The sequence below is a fragment of the Exophiala xenobiotica genome (assembly GCF_000835505.1).
Source record: "Exophiala xenobiotica strain CBS 118157 unplaced genomic scaffold supercont1.7, whole genome shotgun sequence".
NCBI lineage: Eukaryota > Fungi > Ascomycota > Eurotiomycetes > Chaetothyriales > Herpotrichiellaceae > Exophiala > Exophiala xenobiotica.
In genome coordinates this window covers 3,288,000-3,311,114 of record NW_013562488.1, presented here as the reverse complement: position 1 = coordinate 3,311,114, position 23,115 = coordinate 3,288,000, and the positions used below count along the sequence as shown (strand labels likewise).

General features: G+C 50.0%; 9 protein-coding genes across 9 annotated transcripts; 3 read left to right on the top strand and 6 right to left on the bottom strand.

Annotated features, from left to right (window-relative positions):
* Nucleotides 1-372: 372 nt before the first annotated feature.
* Nucleotides 373-2,502, bottom strand: PV05_11933 (acetolactate synthase, catabolic). Its single transcript, XM_013455466.1, has 3 exons — nucleotides 2,113-2,502; nucleotides 1,117-2,059; nucleotides 373-1,062 (listed from the first exon to the last, which is right to left on the bottom strand). Exons 1-3 carry the CDS (start codon nucleotides 2,363-2,365, stop codon nucleotides 582-584), a joined length of 1,677 nt encoding a protein of 558 aa, XP_013310920.1. The 5' UTR covers nucleotides 2,366-2,502; the 3' UTR covers nucleotides 373-581.
* Nucleotides 2,503-2,739: 237 nt separating this feature from the next.
* On the top strand, nucleotides 2,740-3,491 carry PV05_11932 (alpha-acetolactate decarboxylase; the record flags this gene model as incomplete). Its single annotated transcript, XM_013455465.1, has 2 exons — nucleotides 2,740-3,147; nucleotides 3,195-3,491. 2 exons carry the CDS (start codon nucleotides 2,740-2,742, stop codon nucleotides 3,489-3,491), a joined length of 705 nt encoding a protein of 234 aa, XP_013310919.1.
* A 339-nt stretch (nucleotides 3,492-3,830) lies between these two features.
* Nucleotides 3,831-5,021, top strand: PV05_11931 (uncharacterized protein; the record flags this gene model as incomplete). Its single annotated transcript, XM_013455464.1, has 4 exons — nucleotides 3,831-3,834; nucleotides 3,890-3,919; nucleotides 3,976-4,063; nucleotides 4,142-5,021. The coding sequence occupies 4 exons, from the start codon at nucleotides 3,831-3,833 to the stop codon at nucleotides 5,019-5,021; spliced, it is 1,002 nt and encodes a 333-aa protein (XP_013310918.1).
* A 59-nt stretch (nucleotides 5,022-5,080) lies between these two features.
* On the bottom strand, nucleotides 5,081-8,019 carry PV05_11930 (uncharacterized protein). Its single transcript, XM_013455463.1, has 3 exons — nucleotides 7,353-8,019; nucleotides 7,012-7,300; nucleotides 5,081-6,963 (listed from the first exon to the last, which is right to left on the bottom strand). Exons 1-3 carry the CDS (start codon nucleotides 7,688-7,690, stop codon nucleotides 5,278-5,280), a joined length of 2,313 nt encoding a protein of 770 aa, XP_013310917.1. The 5' UTR covers nucleotides 7,691-8,019; the 3' UTR covers nucleotides 5,081-5,277.
* Nucleotides 8,020-8,437: 418 nt separating this feature from the next.
* Nucleotides 8,438-9,154, bottom strand: PV05_11929 (uncharacterized protein; the record flags this gene model as incomplete). Its single annotated transcript, XM_013455462.1, has 1 exon — nucleotides 8,438-9,154. The coding sequence occupies one exon, from the start codon at nucleotides 9,152-9,154 to the stop codon at nucleotides 8,438-8,440; it is 717 nt and encodes a 238-aa protein (XP_013310916.1).
* A 569-nt stretch (nucleotides 9,155-9,723) lies between these two features.
* On the bottom strand, nucleotides 9,724-10,512 carry PV05_11928 (uncharacterized protein; the record flags this gene model as incomplete). Its single annotated transcript, XM_013455461.1, has 1 exon — nucleotides 9,724-10,512. The coding sequence occupies one exon, from the start codon at nucleotides 10,510-10,512 to the stop codon at nucleotides 9,724-9,726; it is 789 nt and encodes a 262-aa protein (XP_013310915.1).
* A 4,676-nt stretch (nucleotides 10,513-15,188) lies between these two features.
* PV05_11927 (uncharacterized protein) lies at nucleotides 15,189-16,604 on the bottom strand. The gene is made up of 2 exons (XM_013455460.1): nucleotides 15,557-16,604; nucleotides 15,189-15,496 (listed from the first exon to the last, which is right to left on the bottom strand). The coding sequence occupies exons 1-2, from the start codon at nucleotides 16,219-16,221 to the stop codon at nucleotides 15,391-15,393; spliced, it is 771 nt and encodes a 256-aa protein (XP_013310914.1). The 5' UTR covers nucleotides 16,222-16,604; the 3' UTR covers nucleotides 15,189-15,390.
* A 3,151-nt stretch (nucleotides 16,605-19,755) lies between these two features.
* PV05_11926 (uncharacterized protein) lies at nucleotides 19,756-21,308 on the top strand (the record flags this gene model as incomplete). The annotated part of the gene is made up of 4 exons (XM_013455459.1): nucleotides 19,756-20,289; nucleotides 20,343-20,585; nucleotides 20,637-21,152; nucleotides 21,219-21,308. 4 exons carry the CDS (start codon nucleotides 19,756-19,758, stop codon nucleotides 21,306-21,308), a joined length of 1,383 nt encoding a protein of 460 aa, XP_013310913.1.
* Nucleotides 21,309-21,663: 355 nt separating this feature from the next.
* Nucleotides 21,664-22,695, bottom strand: PV05_11925 (uncharacterized protein; the record flags this gene model as incomplete). Its single annotated transcript, XM_013455458.1, has 1 exon — nucleotides 21,664-22,695. The coding sequence occupies one exon, from the start codon at nucleotides 22,693-22,695 to the stop codon at nucleotides 21,664-21,666; it is 1,032 nt and encodes a 343-aa protein (XP_013310912.1).
* Between the last annotated feature and the right edge of the window lie 420 nt (nucleotides 22,696-23,115).

The window sequence follows — 23,115 nt, the reverse complement described above, 5'->3', positions numbered from 1 at the left end:
TCAGAAGATCAACAATGACTTGGGCGTTGTGCTGCGTTCGGGTTGGCTTGAATGAAAGGGCTAGTGGGCTGTGCTGTTGGGTCACCATTTGCGCTCTGACAGGAACAGCAGCGTTCGGCATCTAGTGCCACTCAAGAGTAAAGAGAACTCTAGATGAAGTATTGAACTCCCATTCGGACCTACGCGTACACTGGACCATTACCTATCACTACCAGCGTCCAGGACAGGCGGGACATCATCGTTGTGATGCTATTGACAGGGCGTTGTTGAAAGATGAAAGGAGAATTCAGCCTCGTCGAGTATTTCACGTGACATAGACACAATGTGGTTGTAGCGGCGGAAGAGATTGATTAACTAACTAATCTAAGAGGGAAAGACTGGCCGCTATATGTAGTCACTCGTAACTGAGCGCAAGGAGGGGGAATACTAGGCTGGGCAAGTATCCCGACGCTAATATCACAACAAGGCTGAACCTATTATCGATTCCAGGAAGCTCCGTCCCTTGCTAGACCAGGCAGTTTATTTTAAGCAGTCAACCGTGTCCGCCCACTGTGATATCAACTACTTGTATGAGGTGGCGATCAGTTCCATTGGTCTTGAGCAATGGTCTTTGCCAGCTCGAGATTCCCCGAGTAGTCAATGGCCACGTCTACCAAAGAGACGCCTTTGTGTGCTAGGGCTTCCTTGAGGACGCTTTCCACCTGAGATGAATCGGAAATCCGAAAGCCCTTGGCGCCGAAGCTCTCAGCAAACTTGACAAAATCCACGCCACCCAGCTTTACACCTGATGAGCGATTGTATTTCATCACCTCCTGAAACTCGACCATGTTGAAATGCTCATCATTCCAGATGAAGTGGGTGATGTTACACCCTTGTTGGACAGCGGTCGACATTTCCTGGGACGAGAACATAAAGCCGCCGTCGCCGCTGACTGAGACGACTTTCTCGGAGCATGGAGGTTGTTGTGCAAGACTTGCGCCAATGGCCCAAGGAAGACCTACACCTAGTGTTTGCTGCCCATTTGAGCACAGGAGCCGGCGAGGCTCGTAGGCGAAGAAGTATCTAGCCAGCAGTCAGCGTCGTCTGTACCAACCTCTGCAGGGATTGTCTACCTACCTCATAAAGTAAATGTAGACGCTGCCTACGTCGACACAGACTGTGGTGTCTTTAGACACGAGACTTTGGAGAACAGTGATGAAATGGAGCGGATGGACAAGACCGGATGACCGTTTCACATCAGGTAGCTCCTGCCACGAGAGGTATTCCTCCCGGAGACTCTGGCACATGTCTGAGATCGAGGCCTCGGGAATGTGCTGTAAATGCTTCGAGATGTAGGCAACGTTCTCAGCGATCGAGCCGACCAGTTCCAGAATGGGGCGATAAGCTACCCCATAGTCTGCGGCAGTAACGTCGATATGAACAATGCGTCCGTCGCCTTTGGGATTCCAAGCGCTTGCATCGTACTCGACCGGGTCGTAGCCGACAGACAGAATCAAGTCAGATTTTGCCAGCAATTTGTCGCCGCACTGGTTTCTGAAAAGACCAACACGGCCATAGAAGACGTGTACTAGTTCTTTGGAGATTGCCCCGGCCGATTGAAACGTTTCGACCGTCGGAAGGGGGAACTTTGAGAGCAGCTTGCGTACTTCATCGACGACTCTCGGAGCGCTGGCTCGCAGTCCAAGAAACAGAACGGGAAGCTTCGCATTTTGAATCATCGAGATGACCTCATCAAGGTGCGAGGTAGGAGCTGTGCCATATTTCGGTGGAAGAAAGGCCTGGCTTTGGAACGGCAAAATCTTGGATTTGTTTTTGGAGACATCAATGGGAATGCTAATGACGGCGGTCCCCTTTGGCGAGGAAGAAGTTGTTCTGAAGGCATTCAAGATGACCTCGGCAGCCTGGTCCTCGACGTCGATTGAGACGGCCATTTTTGAGGTTGGTCCCAGGATGTCAAGGGCTTTCATGCTTTGGTGAGTCCTGTGCAGCTGCATTGCTCGCGGGACACTACCAATCAGAGCAACGACAGGGTCACATTCTGTGTTCGCAGTGACAAGACCTATGTGCCTGTGTCAGCCTCCATGCGCGGGTTCTGGTGGGAGCTTAGCACACCGGTCGCGAGGTTACTTGCTCCTGGTCCGCTGGTGGCTATGCAAACCCCGGGTGTACCAGTGATGCGGCCTAACGCCGCCGCCATGAACGCTGCATTCTGCTCGTGTCGGGCGACAATGAGCTTGATCTCAGGGTGGTCTTCAAGACAATCGAATATGGCATCTATCTTGGCTCCTGGGACACCGAAGACATATCGGACTCCAGCATTGTACAAGCTGTTGACAATGATCTGAGCAACTGTATCCTCGGCCATGGTGTGTGCGGGTTCGTGACGGGAGAAAAGCTCAGGCTGCCAATATTTCAGCCCATCGAGTACTCTGAGTCAATATGGAAGAATTCAAACAAAGGAGACGAGCAGAAGGAAGATGGACGATCACAATATGGAATGTGGAATATGGAATATGGAATACGGATCATGAGTGACAATGATGAAGGACAAAAAGCGGCAATGGATGGATGATGTAATCGAATGCTATTGGCTGAAATGACCTCATCTCCGTGGTTGCCGGCAGCACCCAAAACACCCATAACACCCATATCACCAACCTATTTTGTACGAGTACGTTCAGGTAGTTGTTCATTGTTAATCAGTAATCCTCGAGGAATTATTTCACTCCAAGATCTCCAATGGCAGTCAACGAGATATATCAGTACTCCCTGGTGAATGCTCTCATGAGCGGAGTCTCGGACTCTGGCATCACAGTCGCTCAGCTCATTGAAAAGGGTAATGTCGGACTGGGCACCTTCGTCAAGATGAGAGGAGAGCTGGTTCTTCTCGATGGCAAGGTCTACCAGCTCCAGGCCGAGGGCAATGTCCGAGTGGCAGGCCCCGACGAACAACTCCCATATGCAGTCTGCACCAATTTCAGAGGTCAAGACACCGTCAACGTAACTCTCGAGGACAAAGACTCGGTCGATGCTGTGTTGGAAAAATTCAACAACCATGCAAGCAATTTGTTCATGTCCTACCGCATAGAAGGAAAGTTCAAAAAAGTAAAATGCCGAACCGTCAAGGGCCAAGAATATGAGGACCAGGTACGTGACTCATTCTTGCTGCCCGAACAGGCTGACGGTCCCCAAAGCCTCTTTCTGAGCTTGGAAAGTCACAGTTCGTCGCAGAGTACGAAAACATCGAAGGGACAATCGTTGGCTTTCGTACACCCGAAGCATGGCAAGGCTTTTTCGTCGCCGGCGAACACATGCACTTCATCTCCAAAGACCGCAGCGTGGGCGGACATGTGCTACAACTCGCCGATGCCGATGTAAGTATGGGCATCGCGACGATCAACAACCTCCACCTTGAACTACCGACCAGCGAGAAGTTCAACGCGGCAAAGATGTCGACGGACGATGTCGGCCTGAAATCTGTCGAGGGCTGACCTGACCGTCCCAGAATCAGTCTTTTTGAGTGAAACATTTCTCCCCAGATGGGGCCAGCGTACCAAGTCACTCGAGCAGTACCATTAACTTGCATACGGATAGACTCACCGAAAAGGGTTACGGATGGAGAAGAGCAGATCGCTGCCCAGTTTGAATTCAACCTTTTGACTTTGTGCCTGATTTTGTTGTCGATGTCTCAAGGTTGCCCACTTTCTCTTCCCTATAAATATTCCTCACACCCTTTCCACTCTTGCATCTTTATATATACATATTCGCAGCTTCACCGTCTCTCGGCTTGACCAAATCAATATTCGAAACACCGCAGAATTTCAGAAACCATGTGTATGTCACCCGTGACAGATGCAGAGAACACCGTTGAGCTGACATTTCGTTGCAGATGCACCTACGAGACCCAGTTCTAGCAGAGGTAAGCAATCAACAAAAGCCGATCCAAAGAGGCTCTCTCTTTACTGACAGGCACAGCGGGACAGGTCCCTCCCTGGATGTGCGCCGACGAGCCACAGTATACGAACTCGGATAGCTCGTATCCGGAGTCGACGACTGGTTATCAGTATGTTTCGCTCATCCATTCCATTCCTCATTTCCATGCCTCTACCACCACCACGTGAAGGTGACTAACCCCGGACAGGGCTCCCCCAGCGACAGTAGTGAGAAGCCTCGACGGGACTTATATCGGGGCCTTGAGGGACGACCTGGAGGACTTCGAAGAGAAGATGACGCAACAGAATAGCAGCCGGGATCGAAGGATCCTTGACTTAGAAGCACACGTGCACGGACTCCCAGAGGAGCTCAACCGCATAATAAAGCACAACAACAACACTACCTCGACCAAGGTCGTACGGGAATTCGAAGCCAAAATGACTGCCATGATCGCTGAGAAGCTCGACGTCGCCGACGCCGCCATCGCCGACACGAATTCGGCACTCCACACCAAGATGAAGGACATGATGGACGCGATAATCGCGGACACCGTCGTGCCCCGAACCACGGAGCGAGTCCTGGAATACGTCCAGAACGAAGCCATGCCGCAGACCAAGCAGGAGTTGCAGGCCGATCTGACGCGAGAAAAAGAAATACTACCCCTCGACAGTCTCGCCAGCTACGTGACGCAAGGGGCCGAAGCCAGCGTGCACAAGCTGGGCGTCCAGCTCGAAGCGAGCCTGGAGGAAAGGCTGACGGCCCACCTCGAGGCCAAAATCCGGGAGCAGCTGGAAACCGACATGCGCGCCAAATTCGAGGCCCTCGAGACCGAGATGAAGGCCGAGCTGACGACCGCGTTCGGGACGGCCAGCCGCGGTTCCGCGTCGGACATCAGACGCAAGGTCGAGGAGGACCTGCGTTCTGCGCTGAGACTGGAGATCTACATGGAACTGCAGGAGAAAATGGAGGCCAAGTTCAACGCTCTCGAATCCGGCATGGCCGCCAGGATCAGAGAGCTGGAGGATCGTCTCGCCCTGGCCCTGGCCGAGGCCCAGGCGGACGATGTGGTTGTGGTCGAGCGAGAGTAGAATTTGTGGATTATGGGACATGGCACATAGGACATAGCAAGGCGTCATCATGGGGATTGATTGGCAGACAGGGCATATTGATTTGGATAAGCCACCAACAAAACTATCATTGAACAAAATGAGATTCTGCTTCATACCTTAGGCTCAGGCTCAGGCTCAAACAGCAAAGTACAACGGATTGGCAACTATTACAGAAGGCGAGGAAGGCAAGGCGAGACAGCTTCATCACAATCACCGTCAACGAATGTTAGTGAATTCAAACACTCCACAACCACTGTTCCCGATCCACCTCGGCAAAAGCCTCCTTGATCGCCTTCTTAGCCTGATTGACACACTCCTTCTCATCCTTCTTCCATGTCTCCAAGCGGCCGAGTTTTCGTCCGTCAACAATACGATCGCCGCCCATGAGAATTGCACTGGCGAAGCAGATACAATTTGTCCCCTTCTCTTCGGGACTGGTGTGCGTGCCGTCGGACAACGTCGAAACCACGCCAACACACTTCTCAAAGACGGCAAACATGTTCAAACGCGCCACGGGGACAGTACACCGGTTGGTGTCTGCAACCGACGCATCGAAGGATTTCTGCGTCGCTTCGGCGAGATCGAGCAATCGCCGCTCCGGGGCCAGCGATTCACGCGATGTGGTCGAGCTGCTTCGTCCTACTTTGCGCGTACCTGGAGGTTTCGAAGCCTTGGCTGCTGCATCGTTGACGCTGTCCCAGACATCGTCGCTGACATGATAGTCCTGCTGCTTGACGCGGAACAGCAGGCAATCGACCTTGCTCAGATCTTGCTCACTCTGCGCTCCCAAGCCCGCAGCTCGACGGGCAGCATGTGCTGGGATGGCCATGCACCAAGCGTCGCTGCTGTTCCTGTTCCGGTGGCCCTTTTTGAACTTCAGCCGAGCACCGACGTACCTGCTCCAACAGGCACGGAAGCTGCCCTTGGGTCGACTGCCAGCAGGGAAGAATACGCTGCTAAATTGCTCGCAGAGGCTCTCCAGAATTGGAATCTCTTCAAGTCCGCCAAGTTGTCTCAAAGTATTGTACGAATGCAGGACGGCTCCCACGTAGTGTCGATAGTTGAACAGTCGCATGCCGTAGTATTGGCACGAGTCGAGAATCTCCAGAAGCTGGTTTCCCGCAACCCACGGCGATTGGAAGTATATGTCCCAGCACTTGTATTTGGCGTACGCTTGCAGATCAACGCCGAGGTTTTGCAGGTGGTAGGCTAAAGTCTGTGTACAGCGGCACGGGAAGCATGTCTTATCGTTCAGTATTCTTGTGACCTGGGCTGAAGCTTGCTGGGCCAGTCTGAGCGCAGCCAGACGGCACTTGGAGATTTCATTGGCGGATTCGAGCGATGTCAGATAGCTTTTGTAGCCTTTGGTGAGCAGATCAAGTCCTAGGACAGCAGACCAAGGTTGAGTCTTCTCGTCGGTACGAGTGATGAGATAGCCTACGTCTGCGTACACAGGGGTGCTGTTTCTGATAATGCTTGGTGGCACAACGGTGGTGGCGACCAGATGGACAATGTTGTCAACTATCGCTTCGGTAAACTGAGGTCTGGCTATGCCACTATCGTTGGCCGGCGCTTGAATGTACTCGGCGGGTTTCTGGATACAGCCAGCGCAGGATGGGATGATCAACTTGTTGTGTCCTTCTCGATAATGAAGGAGTGATCGTTCCAATTTTTGAAGATCATCTAACATGATGTGGCTGGTACTTTCACCGTTCTTGGTCTCGGTGCCCGACCGAGCACAGCACATTTGATGTAGTCCCGACAGGCTAAGCTGCTCATCATGCTCCAGCAACTCAACCCCGACCTGACGTAGCATGGAAAAGGCAACATTGCTAATGAACGCGGCCACCGTGAACGATAGTTTGCCTTTTGCAGCCAACTGCCAGCAATGTTCAGCGGACGAGGCTATATCTTGGATACGCTGTATTGATCAATAGCCTGCAGCTGACAATATAGAAATGTCTCTTACCTGAACAGCCGCATTTACCTCCAAAAATGTCCCGAGTTCATCGTCGGCGAAATGAACCTCCAGTCTCTTCCCGTCACAATTCGTTGGGGTGGTTGCCGTGCACTCGGGACAGGAGGAGAGTGCATTCTCTTCGACTTCATCCTGGTCGTCGTTGACATGCTCCACGTCCAAACCAACATACGAGTTAATTGAAGATTCCGGCGACGGCGCTGAGCTCGACTTCTTGTTTCCCGGCTTATGGTCGCTGCGACCACAGCAGGCGCAAAGATCTTTGTAGATCTGAGCGAGACTAGCGAGCGAATCAGTTCCTAGATAGCGGACTGATTATTGGATTATCTTACCTCGTTGTGAAATGCTCGTGATTGATTGTATCCACATCCTCGGTGGATTCGTCGATCTGGGCACGCCAGTACTTGCTGAGTCGCTTGCGAGCGGCGATGGTCTCTCGAAAGTAGAAATGAACAATGTCTGGAATTGATCGCAGATTTGTTGCCGCAATCTGGGCCAGTGATTCCAGCTCTTTGATCGGAAGGGTCTTGACACGCCGGTTAGGCGAGGGGCTGTACTGGATCAACCAGCCCACCAATGCACGGCTGCCTTTCTTGTACCGCACATATGCGTCCAGAACATCTGGCGGCAAGCCGCTGAACGTAATCTTGTGTGATGGATTCAGCAGCATCGTGTTGGTTCGCGGTAAGACTGCTAATAAGCGTGAAGCGTTCGTGTAGGGGAACCTACGGGGCTAGATTTCGGCCGATGGAAAGGTCCCGTGTTCCGTCCAAGAAGGGATTTGCCGACACGACACTCTTACCTGAAGTGGTATCAATGAGGGCAGCAGCCACTCGTTATATACCCAGAGACCGTGCTCTCCTCATTACACCTGAGGACAATGACTGAGCCGATCCACACGGCATTGCGCAAGTGATGTGAAGGCCGTCGACGGCTGGTGCCCCGCCATCGTGAACATCATATCTCTTTTCTGGATGCATCATTGGCCTTGCAAGAAATGTTTGATCCAAAAGCAGTTGATGATTGGTAAAAGCGAAGAGAGAAACAATTCGAGGACCTTAAGATGCCGGGTGTCACATGGGAGTCACGTGAAGAACTAGGTACAATACAGGTCTTAGTCAGCGTCCTCTCGGCAAACCTGCCGCAAAATGATTCAATACAAGAATGGCCACAATGGCTGGCTTCATGAAAGTGAAACAAGGCACGCAAGAGTAATCTGAGGACTCAATCATTTCCTATCAGGTACATAAAACGAATGCGGCACCAGTGCTCATCATCGTCTGTCGTCATCATCGTCGTCATCAGCAGCGCCATAGCGAAGGTATCCTGTCAGCCATCATTGCACTCGTCGTCGTCGTCAAAACATTCAATTGGTATCAAAAATCGTTGCCCGTCAATCCCATTCACAAAAAGCCCGCTACTCCTCCTCTGATAGTCTCTTGTAATAGTGTGCGGGCATGCTCCTCTTGCGGTCCGCCATGAGTTTCAGAGACTTGCTGAACCCCGCCATCTCTTCGAGAGACTTGGTATGCCTGTGCAGGTGGTAAGGCTTCTTTGCCTTGGCTTTGGCCTGCATGATGGAAGGCTTCCTGGGTGGCGACGACTCATGTTCGAACGTGACTCGGTTGCGCACGTCACCAACCTCGACGCCCTCGTTGACCTTCTTCGCGTCGATGACACGATGCGAGCCGTTGTCATTGGTATTTGAGGCGCGTCGATCAAGTGGACACCGTCCGTAGTCGCTCGCCAGGGATCCTATGGAGAACAGCCTTGAGATTCGCGAGGGTCCTGCAAACTGGGCGCGGAGGTCGTCTTCGCCGATGTACGTTGACCACAGGACGTTGCTGTTTTGTCTGGCCCAGTCGCTGGGGTTGATTTCGGTCATGTTTGTGGCCTGGGACGGCGGTGGTGGGGTCAAGCGCCGGCCGAGCCTTGTGGCCATCAACGTCCAAGTCTTTGCCAAGAGGAGAATGAAGCCGACAATGGCTAGCGATGACAGGATCACCAGGCCGATGATGCTGCCGACGAAGGCTTGAGGAGGAAGATCGCGAATTTGTAAGTGATGCAGCAGTTGTGAAGATCGAATCACTGTCGTTCTGTGGAGAAGCCCATCAATCAATGGTACAGGTGCCATTATGCAAGGTTCAGTGAGCAGCCGTGGCAGTGTCTAGAGTTGACTCAACAGAATGATCCAGTCGCTGGTCAACCTTGGATGGAGAAGTGTGAGAGCTTCACAGGAAGGTTCTTCGAGTTGGGTGGAAAAGAAAGGAGCGAACTGAATGTAATATATGAGGTTGTAGAACTTGCCTGTGGAAGGCTATATTATAGAATTGAGAGTTCGAAGGCTGGTATGCTTCAGTCGAGGGATCCAGCCTTAATGGTCCGTGCCATGTTCCTTGCATTCCAGAAAACCCGCGTCTTTTTGGTGGCCGGGGCGCGCAAGGACCTTTCCCCAACCTCATGAAACTTGGGATCTCGATTTCCCATGGTCAGTGCGGCGTGAAGGACGTTCCATTGCGCAGCGGTCCCGGCTGTTACAAGCTACGGGATAACCTCGACCGCCAGACCACCATCTGTCTGAACTATTTCAGCTAAGGCCCCGTGTCGAAAGTACAGCGCACGTGCATCGTGTGCTTGACACAAAAGGACTGTTCCGTACGTTGTCGTGACATGGCCTCTTCGCAGTCGATAAAAGGCGCCGCCTCACCGATGCAGCATGGGGTGAGCTAGAAGAGCGTCGACAGTGACGCTGCCGCCCGATCGGTTTAGTGCTAGATATTGTTGGTCGAGAGTATTCAGCGGTGACACAGGCGTGGGCGGCTGAGCTTCAATTGTTGGTACCTCCCTCATGGCTCGCACTGTGCCTCCTGCGAAGTATGTGGCCTGAGCAGACGCGTCATCCCTCGCATACTCTCTAGGGTCATAGGGACGAAGGGCCGTGGCTTCTTGATACGCCTGGTACTGCTGCGATCTACTCTGATAGATTTCATGCCGTTTCGGTCGAGGACGCGGCGGAGAGTATGGTGGTGGAGGATCTAGGTGGTCCGGCGGTAGAGCTACCGCTATTTCCACGCTCATGCTTTTGCGTCGATCTTGCGCCTGTTGAGCGTGATAGACACCAGCATTTCTGTCCGGCAGAGTGGTATAAAACTCTTGCGCTGATTTTCGACGATAAGCCTTCGGCTTCGTATATGGTCCATTGCCGGTATGAATTCTCAGCTGTGGCCGGCATGTCGGGGTGGGTGACGTTGTCCTCGGTCGAGGAGGCGGTCCCGGAAGTGGTTGATATGGATAGTAGTAGTCAGATGGCCTCCGCATATGGGCTCTTTGAACTGGTCGATACTCCACCGGAAGATTATCCCAAGACGGGACATTATGTTTCACGGGAATTTGAGTGGACGTAGAAGAGGAGGTCGACAATATGACGCTGGACCGAGAGTGTCGGAGCTTCGAGCGTACATGAGAGAAGAAATCGTGACCCTGGGAAGCCATGGTGAAAGCTTACGTTTCGAGGCTCAAAGGACAGACAAAGTAATGAGACGGCAGCACGGTCTTAGAGCATGAAATACTGTCCAAGAGAGAGGTATTCGATGTCGGATCCCATATAGCGATGAGAACTGGCCTAATACGGCTCAGATCCAACGTATAATATTAGTTAGTGTCTGTTGTTGGATGGTTAGTGAACAAGGGATATCTCGCCAAAGCTGGTCGGAGGCGAAGCTAGACACTGCCAGGAATTATAGTGGAAAAGAGGACGCCGCAGCCCTTTGATTCCTTCAAATCCCACCAGAGGCAGCCCTGCAGCGACAAGAAATAGCAGTACGGCCATGGGTGATGGAGGCAGTCAGGGCAGACAGTGGGATGGTCGGTTGTAAGCTTCGACGGAGTCAGGCGACGATGGATGCAAGGGGCGGGTTTCGTGTTAGTCGCTGCCATTTTTGCAGTTCGCGGGTCGACTCTAAGCAGACAATAAACCAACCTGTCGGCTGTGCCAGAAGTCTCTCATTGACTTCTCGAGCAGGCGTTGGCCCCCCATTGAGAAGCGTGACAATTCTCTGCTCGGCTGTCAGTGAGAACATAAAGCAATGCAGTTGCAACCCCCTGGACTCAGAAATTTGAGCAAGAGTGCCTGATCATCATGCCGGTGATCTTCAATTTTGACGAAGTTAACGCGGAGAAGGTGATCTTATGCAATCATACCCGAATGAGCTAGAGCTGACCTTGCTGAGGCTATGATAAGCTCATGGGGGAGCTAGCCCCCAATCCTTTCCGTTGTAGCGTCTCGATGTGAGGGTTGAGGAGTTGGGGGCCGATGATGGCCATCAGGGTTCGGCCGTTTCAAGGCTCGCGAATTTGGGCGGGTTGAGTAAGGTCAGCTTCTGCAGTGAAGGATCCTATACGCCTTTCGGACATGTTATGGCATACATACGAGTACCAATACCAATATGAGGCCCTCGCGGGATGTACCTCAGATTGGACGCCTCGGCCGGATATGCCATGGCGGCTTCCTGTTAAGGGCCTTCTCGGCGAGCAAATTTGGGCGCTTAACGCGCCCAGAGATTTGTTTTTTTCTCTCCTGGGCGATAGCCATCGGCGACATTTGCGCCCAACGAGGGGCATGGCGGTTTGTGCACCAGGGCCCCTATTTAGTCCGTCGACGGCGTAAAATAAAGTACAAGCCATACTTGAAATAGGATAGCTCGCATAAAATCGTATAAGCGTATCGCCCAAGGATTTATAGAGGTCTAGATATCCGTAAATCTTTAGGCGTAGCCCTTACTATTTTTTTACGATTTTTAGCCTTTACTACTACTATCGTTACGCCTTTATTTTATATAAATCTTCTCTTTTAGATATCCTCTAATAGCGATAATATCGATATCGAGGCTACTCCTAGCTCTATTACCTCTATCGATACCCCTAAAAAAAGTCGAAGTAAGTCGTTAAAGTAGAGAGGCCTAAAATATAACTAGAGCGAGAAGATAAAGAAGTTCTATCTAGATTTATTAGTAGAGGGTCTACTAAAGAGAGAAAATAATATCTAATTAGATAGTTTCTAAAATTATTGCTATTAACGCTTTAAGGGCGCGGATTTCTTTAAGATCTTCATTAAATAACTTAATTCTAAGCGAGTAGCGTTATCTAAGAAATAAAGAATATAAAAGTCTCTCTACAATAATAGTAACTAAAGTTTTAATAAAGCGATAAATATATTAATAACGAATAAGAAAATCTAGATAAATACTATCTATATTAATTACTTAGACTATACTAAATTCTTTTATTATAATACTTTAAAATAATATAAAGAGATAAAGTTAGTTTACTTTAATATATATACTATAGATAAATTTATAAGAGAGCTAAATAATAACTTTACTCTAGAATTAATAGAAATAGAGTCATTATCGTTATTAATTTTAGTTAAAAGAGCTAGATAATCTATAGTAGTATCTACTTTTAAAAGAGCTTATAAAGGTAATTAAATAGCTAGTAGTTTTTAGGCTATTATAAATAAATTTCTTAATAAGAAGATAATCGAGGATACCATTAAGTTACTTAATAAAAAGACCGACGATATATTTAACTATAAGTATATCGTCGCTATTAAGATTATCTCTTAAAATCCTAGTACTTAATATATCTTAAAGCTAAAGAGAAGAATAGTATAGTTATAAAATAAAATAGAGGAATTTATAAAATAAAGAGAAATATAAAATTTATTAATAAAGAATTCTTCGAAATTTAATATTATTTATCTTAATAATAGTCTTATTATTTATTATTTTTAAAGATATTTCTCTTATATTATCTATATATTAAAGGTAATTATATCTCTTTTATTAATTATCTTTTATATCTTTTATTTTAGCTCCTTAGAAGTTAGCTTATAAGAAAAAGAAGAAAATAATATACTAGTAAATTAAAGACGCTTAACGTTAATAGTAGTCTTTTTATTAAATATTGTATAATTTCTATTAAATCTAGCGATAAAGTTAAAGAGATCTATTAAGGTATAAATAAAATAGATTTATTAAAAAGATTAATTAATTATCTCTTTAAAATTATACTTAAAATCCTCTTTACTTAAATATTAACGTTGTACTTAAGCTATCGCTTAAGATATTAAAATTTTCTCTTAAAAATACTAAAGATATACTTAATAGAATTACGTAAAGATAAGTATCGTAGATTAAATAGCTTTTTCTATATTTACGGTCTTTTTTTCTTTATATTAGTCTACTTATATAAGTAGTATCTTATATTAGTATATAGTATAAATATAAACTAATAGTTATAGAAATTAATATTCATAAAATAATATTTACTAATTAGTAAATAAAATCTTTTAATTAAAGTATATCTAAGAATAGTAATATTATATATAAATTCTTTATATCTAGTATAGATAAATATAAACTTTATAGTATTTAAATTATATATCGTAAAAATATTTTATAAGAGCTATTTCTTTTTATTTCTTTATTAAATTTAATCTTAAAAAGATATAAACGTAGGTATATAAGTTTTATCGATTATATTGTAGATATCTACGAAAAATTAATATCTAAGATTATCTTAGATAATTTTAGTCGATAAATTAAGCGCTAACGATTATACTATCTCTTAAGTATATAGAGACGAGAGAGCGTCGAGGATCTAATAAAATAATTTTAAGATAGTATTAAAAGAGTATCTAAATATCTTAGAGACGACTATCTAGCTAATACTAAATCAATAAATATATATAAAAATAGCGACCTTTTTATTTTAATCTATATATCGCGAGGATAGACTATTCTTTTTATAAAAACTAATTACTCTATTAAAAGTCTTAATTAATATCTTTAACTAACGCTAAAATAATTTAAGGCGATAGCGTTAAAGATAAAGTTTTTTTGGTTCTAACGATAGACGAAAAGAACGAGGGACTACGGTATCGAAGTGCTAAGTAACGACGGTAAGAGAGAGGATAAGTATAAGCTCCTCGTCGTCTATATTGTTGGCGGCGACGAGGTTAAGAGAAGAAGATATAGAGAGATAGTTAGACGACCCTATAAACCACTAGAGATGGCTTTACAAAATACAACAATAGACGACGTTGAGAAAACACTAAAAATCGCTATATAAGACGCGATTTCGCAACTACGCGGGGGACGACAACGTGAGTCAGTTTACCCAAAATTATGCACTAGGGTACCCTGTCATGCTTACTACACTAGCAAAATAGGTGCAAACCTAGCACTCCACGCGTTGTGCGCCCAGAATTCCTGGGCGCCCAACTCGCCGAGAAGGCCCTAACACATAAATATGCATGGCTTGCCTTGTGGTGCTGCACCTTCACAAGCAATAGAAGACCATTGATCGCGGTGAGGTCGAGGCTGTCGCGTCAAGGCCATGGACATCAGACAATGCGCTCAACTAGAGCTACGCATCATTCTAGGTTGGCATCGTCGAAGGAATCCTTCCCAGACGAGATTCGCGATTCGCACCTGCTGAAGGGCTGGCAACGCTCAGCAACTCATGCGAACCTACCGCCATATGGTCTTTCGTTCATCGGCCGTGGGCTGCTACTCGACGCTCTGCTGACGCCGATCGCAGTGGTAGTTCAAGACTTCTATGCTGCGCTCAATGTGGTCACTCATCGCTTGCGTAGAGGATGTCGCGCACTGGATTGCTGTTTTCTGCGAGAGGCTGGGAAGGCGAGAAACACGGTTCGATTGTCATTTCTCTTCACAAGTCTCCCAGCTGCAGACACTGACCGGTGCACTGAGCAAGACGAGGTCCATGTCGCGTCATGGTGCAACTTGATGACAAGGTTGGTCGAAACATGGACATCTTGGGAAAAAAGCCACCAGTGCCACGTTTCACCTCACCACAAGTTACGAGAAGACCCAAGACCAGGCGATGGCCACACACGCAGAGCTCTACTCGAGGATTGGGCGGAATGGACCACCAAGGACAGTGACCAGCCGCGCCTTGGGCCCGACTGGCAATTTCAGCGACGTGCAATTTCCACTGACGGAAGCAACATGCTAGTATCCGCTCCGCCCGTCAACTCTACCCCTGATCCGTGGCTCGTGTTCCCGTTTTCGAAGTCAACGAACATCAGGCCGAAGAAGTGTTTGCGAAAACAGACTACGAGAGCTGCACACTGTAACAAAAGATCCGGTAAAAGAATAGGTATTACGCAATGCTAGCTACAGTGGTCCTAGCCAGCACCTACTTGATGCGTCCAAAAGATATGCAAAGAATCCTATCTCCAATCATGTTATGTTGATCTCACCACCCTCCCCAGACATGCTTTCCTGTCCTTAGAATGTGGCCATGTGAATCGTGACAAAACAAAAGCGCAAAAAGTCAAGGCGTTTATGCCATGACAACGGCGGCGGCGGCAACGAGACCGGCAAGGGCGAAGGAGCCAGCATTGGCTGAAGCAGCACCAGTGTAGGTAGCAGGGCTGACTGGGCTTGATCTGTGAGAATTGTTAGCGCTTGCTCAATTTTGGCGTGCAGAAATATTCAGGAACACTTACGGAGAGTACGACCAGACGGCACCAGTACCAGTGGAAGCAGGAGCAACTGGGGTGCTGGAAGTGCCAGCTGGCCAGTATGGAGTGGTGGTCTCGCTGACTGGGGCAACTGGGGTGCTGGCAGTTGGCTTGACGGGAGTGCTGGTGGTGCTGATGGAGGAGGTGCTGTAGGTCCAGTAGCACCAGTCGGCGGGAGGAGCGCCGGTCCAGGCAGCAGAGATGGAGCTGATGACCGAGGTTGGCAGGAGAGAGAACCAAGCCGGAGGAGTGGTGGCAGTGTAGCTGGGGCAGAGAGCGGAAGAGCTGGTGCTCACTGGCGCAACTGGGGTGCTCGAGGTGGAGGTCCAATCACCCCAAGTTGGGTCGTAGCTGGTCGAGGTGCTCACTGGAGCAACGGGGGTGCTCGAGGTGGAGGTCCAGTCACCCCAAGTTGGGTCGTAGCTGGTCGAGGTGCTCACAGGCGAGACGGGCTTGCTGCTGGTGGTGGTCGTGGTCCAGTCACCCCAGGTCTCGGTGCTGTCGGCGGCCGCGGAAGTTGGCTTGTATGGGCAGTTGGTGACGGTCGGGCCGCAGGAGGTGATGGTCACATCGTCGGTGACGGTGACAGAGTAGGTCTTGGCCGAAACAGCGGCAACAAGGCCGGCGGCGATGGCGACGGAGGTACGCATTTTGGTGTTGTTGGGTTTGTCGTTTGGGTTCGAATTACCGGAAATCGAAAATTATAAGGGCTTCGAAAGGCGAAGAGGTTGGTGTATTAAAATGAACGTGGTTGGAGCTGAACTCGAAAGAGTGGACGACCGGAGTCAAGGCTTTCTGGATACTGAAGTTCTAGCTTAGTATGCAAAGAGAAAAAGGTCGAGGCTTTGGGCATCTTGAGATACTTGTACTGCTCACGGTAGCCTGGGAGATTGCACCGGGCAAAGCCATTGACAGGCCCCGAGCCGAGCTAAAGCGGTGGACATCGCTCGCAAGAGGCTAGAGGACATGCTTTGATGGCAGTGCCTGGAGATTACATCTGGAGAAGCGCGAGTGATCAAGCAACAAAGACAGGGGCGTCACGGGAGAAAGGAGCTCAGCTGGACCCCAGCGACGGCGAGCTCGACGCTAGAAACTCGTCAAAGCTCAAATTAAGGCTGCGGCAGGCTTGACACCAGCGCAGGTACCAGAGCCTAGCGAGCCCATCTGGGTGGTGTCGAGCCAGTCAGAAGCTGCCTGTGGGCGCCACCGCGTAGACACATGGGCGGTAGAATCTCGCAGGTGACGGGGTTGAGTTCAGGAGATGGCCTGTTAGGTGTCGCAGGCGCCCGAGCAACAACACAGTGGACATCCAAATAGGAGAACCGAGAGCTGTAATTTGGTGGAAAATGCTGGGCTGGAGCCACTTGGGTTGCTCGCCTCTGCACCTCGCTTTTCTCCTTTTCGTCCAGCGATGAGATGGCGATCCTTGCTAGCGGTTTGAGGTCACAGATGAAGTCAGCGGTCAGATGGTGCAATACAAGTAGAGCTCGTCCTCACCGAGCGGCGACGCAAAGCTCCAGTGAGCTCCATCGCTCCCAAGATCTCAAATGCTACGCCGGCCAGAGGATGCAGATGAGATGGAGTTGGGGGTTTCATGTTAAACAGGTTACTCCATGATACTCCCTACCTAGGTACTGTTGGCAAGCCATTCAGGGGGAAATACTCCGTATCGCGGCCTGGATTGGTCCACCACCGGCTCATCATGGCACTTGGCGATCCCCAAATAACAAATGCTCTTGAATTGCGTGGAAGAAGATCGACGCGCCGAGTTGTTCGCATGCAAGACATTAATATTTCGTACTTGTAGGTTGTCTGCTTCGATGATCCACAGAGGAGAAGTGATCTTGCGCTGTTTCACCATAGAAATCCCATGACAGAAGGGAACCGGATAGTCATTCGATAGTCTTCGATTGTGATCACCTTGATCATATCAATCAGCGCGAAAAGCGCGACAGGGCGAGGAGGAGTTCCTGTGTCGACAGGTGCAAACTTGCTGGCTGAGAAGCCACCATTATACGACAAATTACGGAGTATTGCGTGCGGCGCTCTCGATATATGTGGCTGCTTTTCTCCGTACTATCTATAGCATTCTTTCTAGGCGCGTGTTGCGTTTCCGCGTCTGTCACAGTGGCCTGGACTGCTCTCTTTGAGGCTGGCACCAGGCCACAGTAGCGTGGCCTGGTACGGAGTAGGCACTTGCCTTTGCGTGACTTGGCTACCTAGGTAAGTAATGCTCTTGAAGTCTTGTGAGCTGGAGCATCTGCCTTTGACAGGGCATCGACTACTCCGTATCCCACCCAATGATGAAGATCAAGCCAGTCGCCATGAGGCTACGCACACTACCTAGGTACTGACCTTGTTGTGGATTGACAACGCCACCTGCCATCCCAGTCTCACGGAAGATAGACAAGACAGGCTTCAGGCTGACTTGGCGGTTAGATATTTTATTCCCTCTGTACGGATTTAGATATGTCTCCTTTAATGGAGCTTACTGGGCGCGGAAGGGAGACTGCTCCGGGCTTCGGAGGTTTTGCTCTTGAAATAATAAGGACAGGGTTCCCCGCCTGCGCTGAATTCACTGGCCTAGTGCCCTGACCTTCACCATTGGCAATTTTTTCTTCGAGACCTTCTGATGCATGCATACCACTAATGCAGTCCGCCGGACATTGAATTCCTGAACCAAGCAAAGCGAAGCTGTGACTACCGTGATACTTCACTTTGTGCAGCATGTAGCATGTCCAGCCAACAGGGAGGTCTCGGTGATGACGCCAAAGCTATATCAAGCCCTTTGCTTAGCTGCGCTCTCCCAATGGTTTTAAACAAGCTGTTTCCGCGAATTGCAACTCAGCTGTTGTTCCCTTTGGTGTCGGAGCTGAGGCGACTTCCACGGCGTCGGACAAAAATTAACTATCAAGCCTGCAGCGGAGATGACGTGGTTGGTATGTTGTTGCCATCATTCGGACCAACAAGCGACAGTAACATGGTCATGGAGCTTTGAGCATACGAGCACTCGTCCTCGTCCTCGTCCTGTGCTGCCATTGTAAGTTAGCACAGTCCGGAGTATTGTTCACGCAATCTTTCTACAGGGATGTTCCTCCTCGAGTCCTCGTTGCGAATTCGGCGACAGACGCGGGACTGGCCTGGACACGATTTGAACACGGCACGAGTCACGACACGGTTCAAACCCCCTCACTACCTGACTTGGCAGCCTGGGTAATAATGATCGTCACTTCCACCGTTCCCGTCCAATCCGCCGCCTCGAGAAGACTGTCACCGCTTTTCCACCCCGGTGAGAAAAGATCAATAGTGCAGTGAGCTTCCAGTGAGCTTACAGTGAGCTTGGAGTGAGCTTGCATTGAGCTTACTGAGGCTGGCAAAGAATTCTACCCACCTTAGGTACTGTATCCAACGCAATTGGCTTCCGTAGGTCTACCACCAATCGTGGTGGTTAGAGCGGAGATCAAGGCACCTGGTATGATGGACTTGTGCATCATAGATATGGGAAAGGTATCCGAACCACTCAACCCCCAAGACCCATAACAACGTCATGACCAGCCACCAATGATGGAGTTTGCCTTGCTCTGCCGTGATGGTTTCCGGACTCCAATCGCCCCGGATATGACAGCCTTGTGCACTTACCTTACTCTAGGTAAGCACCTAGGTGGGTAGGTACTAGTAGTACTGTGCGTGACTGTGTTAGTGGAATCATCATCGACTGCGTCACAACACTCCCGCGTCATGACTTTGTCACTTCTCCTCTCATACGAGTACTGCCCAGTCACTCCTGTGTAATGGCGGCGAAAGGGCTGATCATACCTAAGTATTGTACCTGGTGCACTCCCGATGTTTGTGGCCGAAGGTCCTGCGCCGTGTCCACAGGCTTGCAGGTCCGTAGGTCCGCCACTGAGCATCCTCTGTCTATGAGCCACGGAAATATGATTCAGAGTCGGCAGTACGAACCTCCACTTGCTTTACTGAATCGGGCTTGTCTCAGCGATTTGCTCGAGTCTTTTGGGTCGTGGTGAGGTCATCTCGTCCGGTATATCCTAATACAGTCCGAGTAGGGATTTCTCCAAAGCAACTAGGTACGGCTGTGAGCTGTGAGCTGTGATAAATAATGTGCTGACGCCCGAAGCTCTGGCTGTTGCTCCTTGCTGTCTTCCCATCTTCCACAAGCAGACACCATGAAGTCCTACATCAGCCTCCTGCTGAGCTTCGGCGCTCTTGCAGCTGCCGCCCCGCAAGTCACTCTCACTCCCTTGAGCGGGCCAATCCCTCCTGTCCGAAGTTCAGAAGTGACTGGTCCGACCTCGCATGGACCATACTCTGGTACACCGACAGTCACTGGTGCCTTGACTGCTCCTGCGGTCGCGCAGTCTATTGCGCCTGGGCCCCCTAACCCAGTCACCTATACCAACAACAACGGTCTGCTTCAAGCTGGCTACGAACCGATCCCATACCAGCCAGCAGGTGGCGCCGGTACCAACGGAAGCCTCCCCTACTATCACCCATTGTCGGACTTCGACTACGAGTCTCTTACCCTTGCTCTCTACCAGGAATGGATTGAACTGGATCTTTTCCACAACGGTTTGGCACGCTTCCCTGCCTCAGAGTGGGAAGCTGCTGGCCTCACCGCTGAGGATCGCTTTTTGATCGAGTTCATGGCAGACCAGGAAGTTGGCCATGCTACTCTATTGAGCAACATCTTGGGCGCAGCGGTACGTTTGGGTCCGCTCATAGGGTTCGATTTTCATACTGACAATGTAATCAGGCCCCTGCTCAGTGCACGTACAACTACCCATTCTCCACTGTCCGAGAGTTTCTCGACTTCTGCCAGAAGCTCACTCGATTCGGTGAATCCGGTGTCTATGGCTTCCTCGGCCACCTGGATTCTCGCGAGTCAGCCACTCTGCTCCTGCAGTCCATCACCACTGAAGCTCGTCAACAATTTGCCTTCCGCCAGATGACCGGCCTCTTCCCCATGCCCGTCTGGTTTGAAGTCGGAGTTCCTCAGGTAAGCATATGCGAAAATATCTCTCTGCAGGCATTATACTGACCTGTACAGTCTTGGGCCTGGACTCTTCTGGCTCCTTACATCTCGAGCTGCCCCGCCAACAACACCCGACTCGCATGGCAAAACTTCCCAGCATTGAGCATCTTGAACCAGCCCAACAGCTTCAAGATCAACCCTAACTTGGGACCTCCATCCAACACCACCGGCTCCAACCCAAGCAACGATACTGGTATCGCTCAGAGCAATGCATGCTTTAGCTCCAAAAACGCCGCCACAGATTGCGGTCCTGCCATCAGCCAAAACAAGTCGATTCCTCTGTCGTACCCCGGACGTCCTGTCCGCCTCTCATGGGGCAATGTCGGCGAGCCTGTCGGCCCCAACAACAGCTACGTCACTTCTCGTTCACCTTTGGCCGACGCTCCTCGTTACGCCATGTTCGTGTCGCAGCTGAACGCCACCTACGTGCCTCTCACCAACATCAGCGGCAACACTGCAGCTTGTATTCAACCCAACATGAGCACCTTCGCAGGTGACCCAGCTGTCAATGGAACCATGTTCTTGGCTATCGTGCGTAACCTCCTTTCACCCAGATACCCAGATTATGACGGGAATTTTCGCTAACATAACCTCCAGACCTCGCAAAACCCATACGTTACTCCATTCAACCTCAGCATGGTCAACCCGTATGTCTACGCCGGACCAGCTCTCTACCAGGCCGGTTAAGGCCTGATAGATAGCGCGCAGGCATGGAAGCTTGGAAAAGTTGCGTGAATGGAGGTTATCACGACTTGCACGTCGGGTCTCACCACCACTGCATATTGGGTGCATGTAATAGTAATGTCTACTAGTTGCTGTCATGGCACTAGATGTATATAAAGTACCGAGTAATGTTTACGCTCATTCAACGAAACATGCCACATTCCAAATCGTCGGCTTGAAATTCGACTGGCACGTATCTACATAATCATATCCCGTTCCCAATTATCTCCCCTTTCATGCGAACTTGAAGCCTGACATGTGCAACTCGAAATAAATCCATATGCTCACCGCATGCAATCTTCTGCCAAATCGAACCCGATCAAATCCTATCACCTTCCCTCACCCTTGCCCAGTCCATCTCAAACTTTTGCCAGCCTCCATTCTCGGGCTCGTCGAACATCTTCAACTCATGCACGACCATATCATAACTGCCCTCCCGGGGCATCTGCCCCTGACACACATTCCCGCCCATGGCAATGTTCAAGAGCACGACAAAATCCGCCATGGGCCTCGTCCCACTTGGGATGGGCGCCTTCATCACGGGCCGGCCGTCGATCCACCAGACCATCCGACCCTGGTTTTGGTCATGCTGCCACCACGCGAACTCGAACCTGACGGGCCGGCCCTGCTGCATGTCGTGCACGGGGGTGGCGACGACACGGTGCTTATCCGTGTCCTGCGGCGTATAAAACCCCCAGTGCAGACACGAGTGATTCACCCCGTCGCCGTTCCACGTCTCGGCGATGTCGACCTCGCCGTCCGTCGGCCACGTGAAGGGCTCGAACGGCAAGAGCCAGAACGCCGGCCAGATCCCCAGCGCGCAGGGCAGAGTCAGGGTCGCGACCAGACTGCCTCGGGCGCGCGACAGGCGTTGTCGCGAAACGAGCCGCGCCGACGTGTATTTGCGCGCTGGGTCGGGGTGGTTCGGTTGGCTGATGGCCCGCAGCACGAGTTTGTGGTCCGGTGTGTGGAACGAGTTGGTCGGCTCCGAGGTGTATTGCTCGATTTCGTTGTTGCCCCAGCCGTTGTTGTTGCCCTGTTTGTGCTCCCAGGACGCGCCCACGGGTGTCGACGGGTCGAAGCTCGGTTGCCAGTAGACGGCCGGCGCACCTGGACCTGGCGCGCCTGGGTGCGTGCCGTGTGGGACCGGAGGTGGCTGATGTTGATGTTGATACTGATATTGAGGTTGGTGTTGGTGTTGGTATTGGGATGCGCCGGGGTATCCCGGTTGAGATTGAGAGTGAGGTTGAGATTGGTGCTTGGATTGATACTCGGACAGCATTTTTTGACCTCCTTGTTGCAGGTCCTTCAGCTGGCCCTTGAGCTGGTTGAGGGTGTCTTTGAACGGCATGGTGAAGAAAGATATCGGAATCAATATTATCTTCCTCGCTTGCCAGAACAGGCGGTCACGCTTCTCAGCAGGAACCTAGACCTAGAATTGCGAAAGTATTCAATCACTGAAAAATCTTGAATGTATATCTCCTATCTCCTCGGGGCGTTATACATATCAATAGGAAGCTGTACGGTCTTGATATTAATATTGACTGCAGGTGGTCACGGTGAGGCTGGTGGCATGACGTTGCCTTCCAAGAAGTCTTGGGATTCTTATGGCGCTTATGCAGTACCGAGTAAGTGCGAATATAAACAATATTCGGTGCAATATCCTCCCGATCTTTACACCTTCACACCTTCACACCTTCACACCTTCACACCTTCACACCTTCACACCTTCACACCTTCACACCTTCACACCTTCACACCTTCACACCTT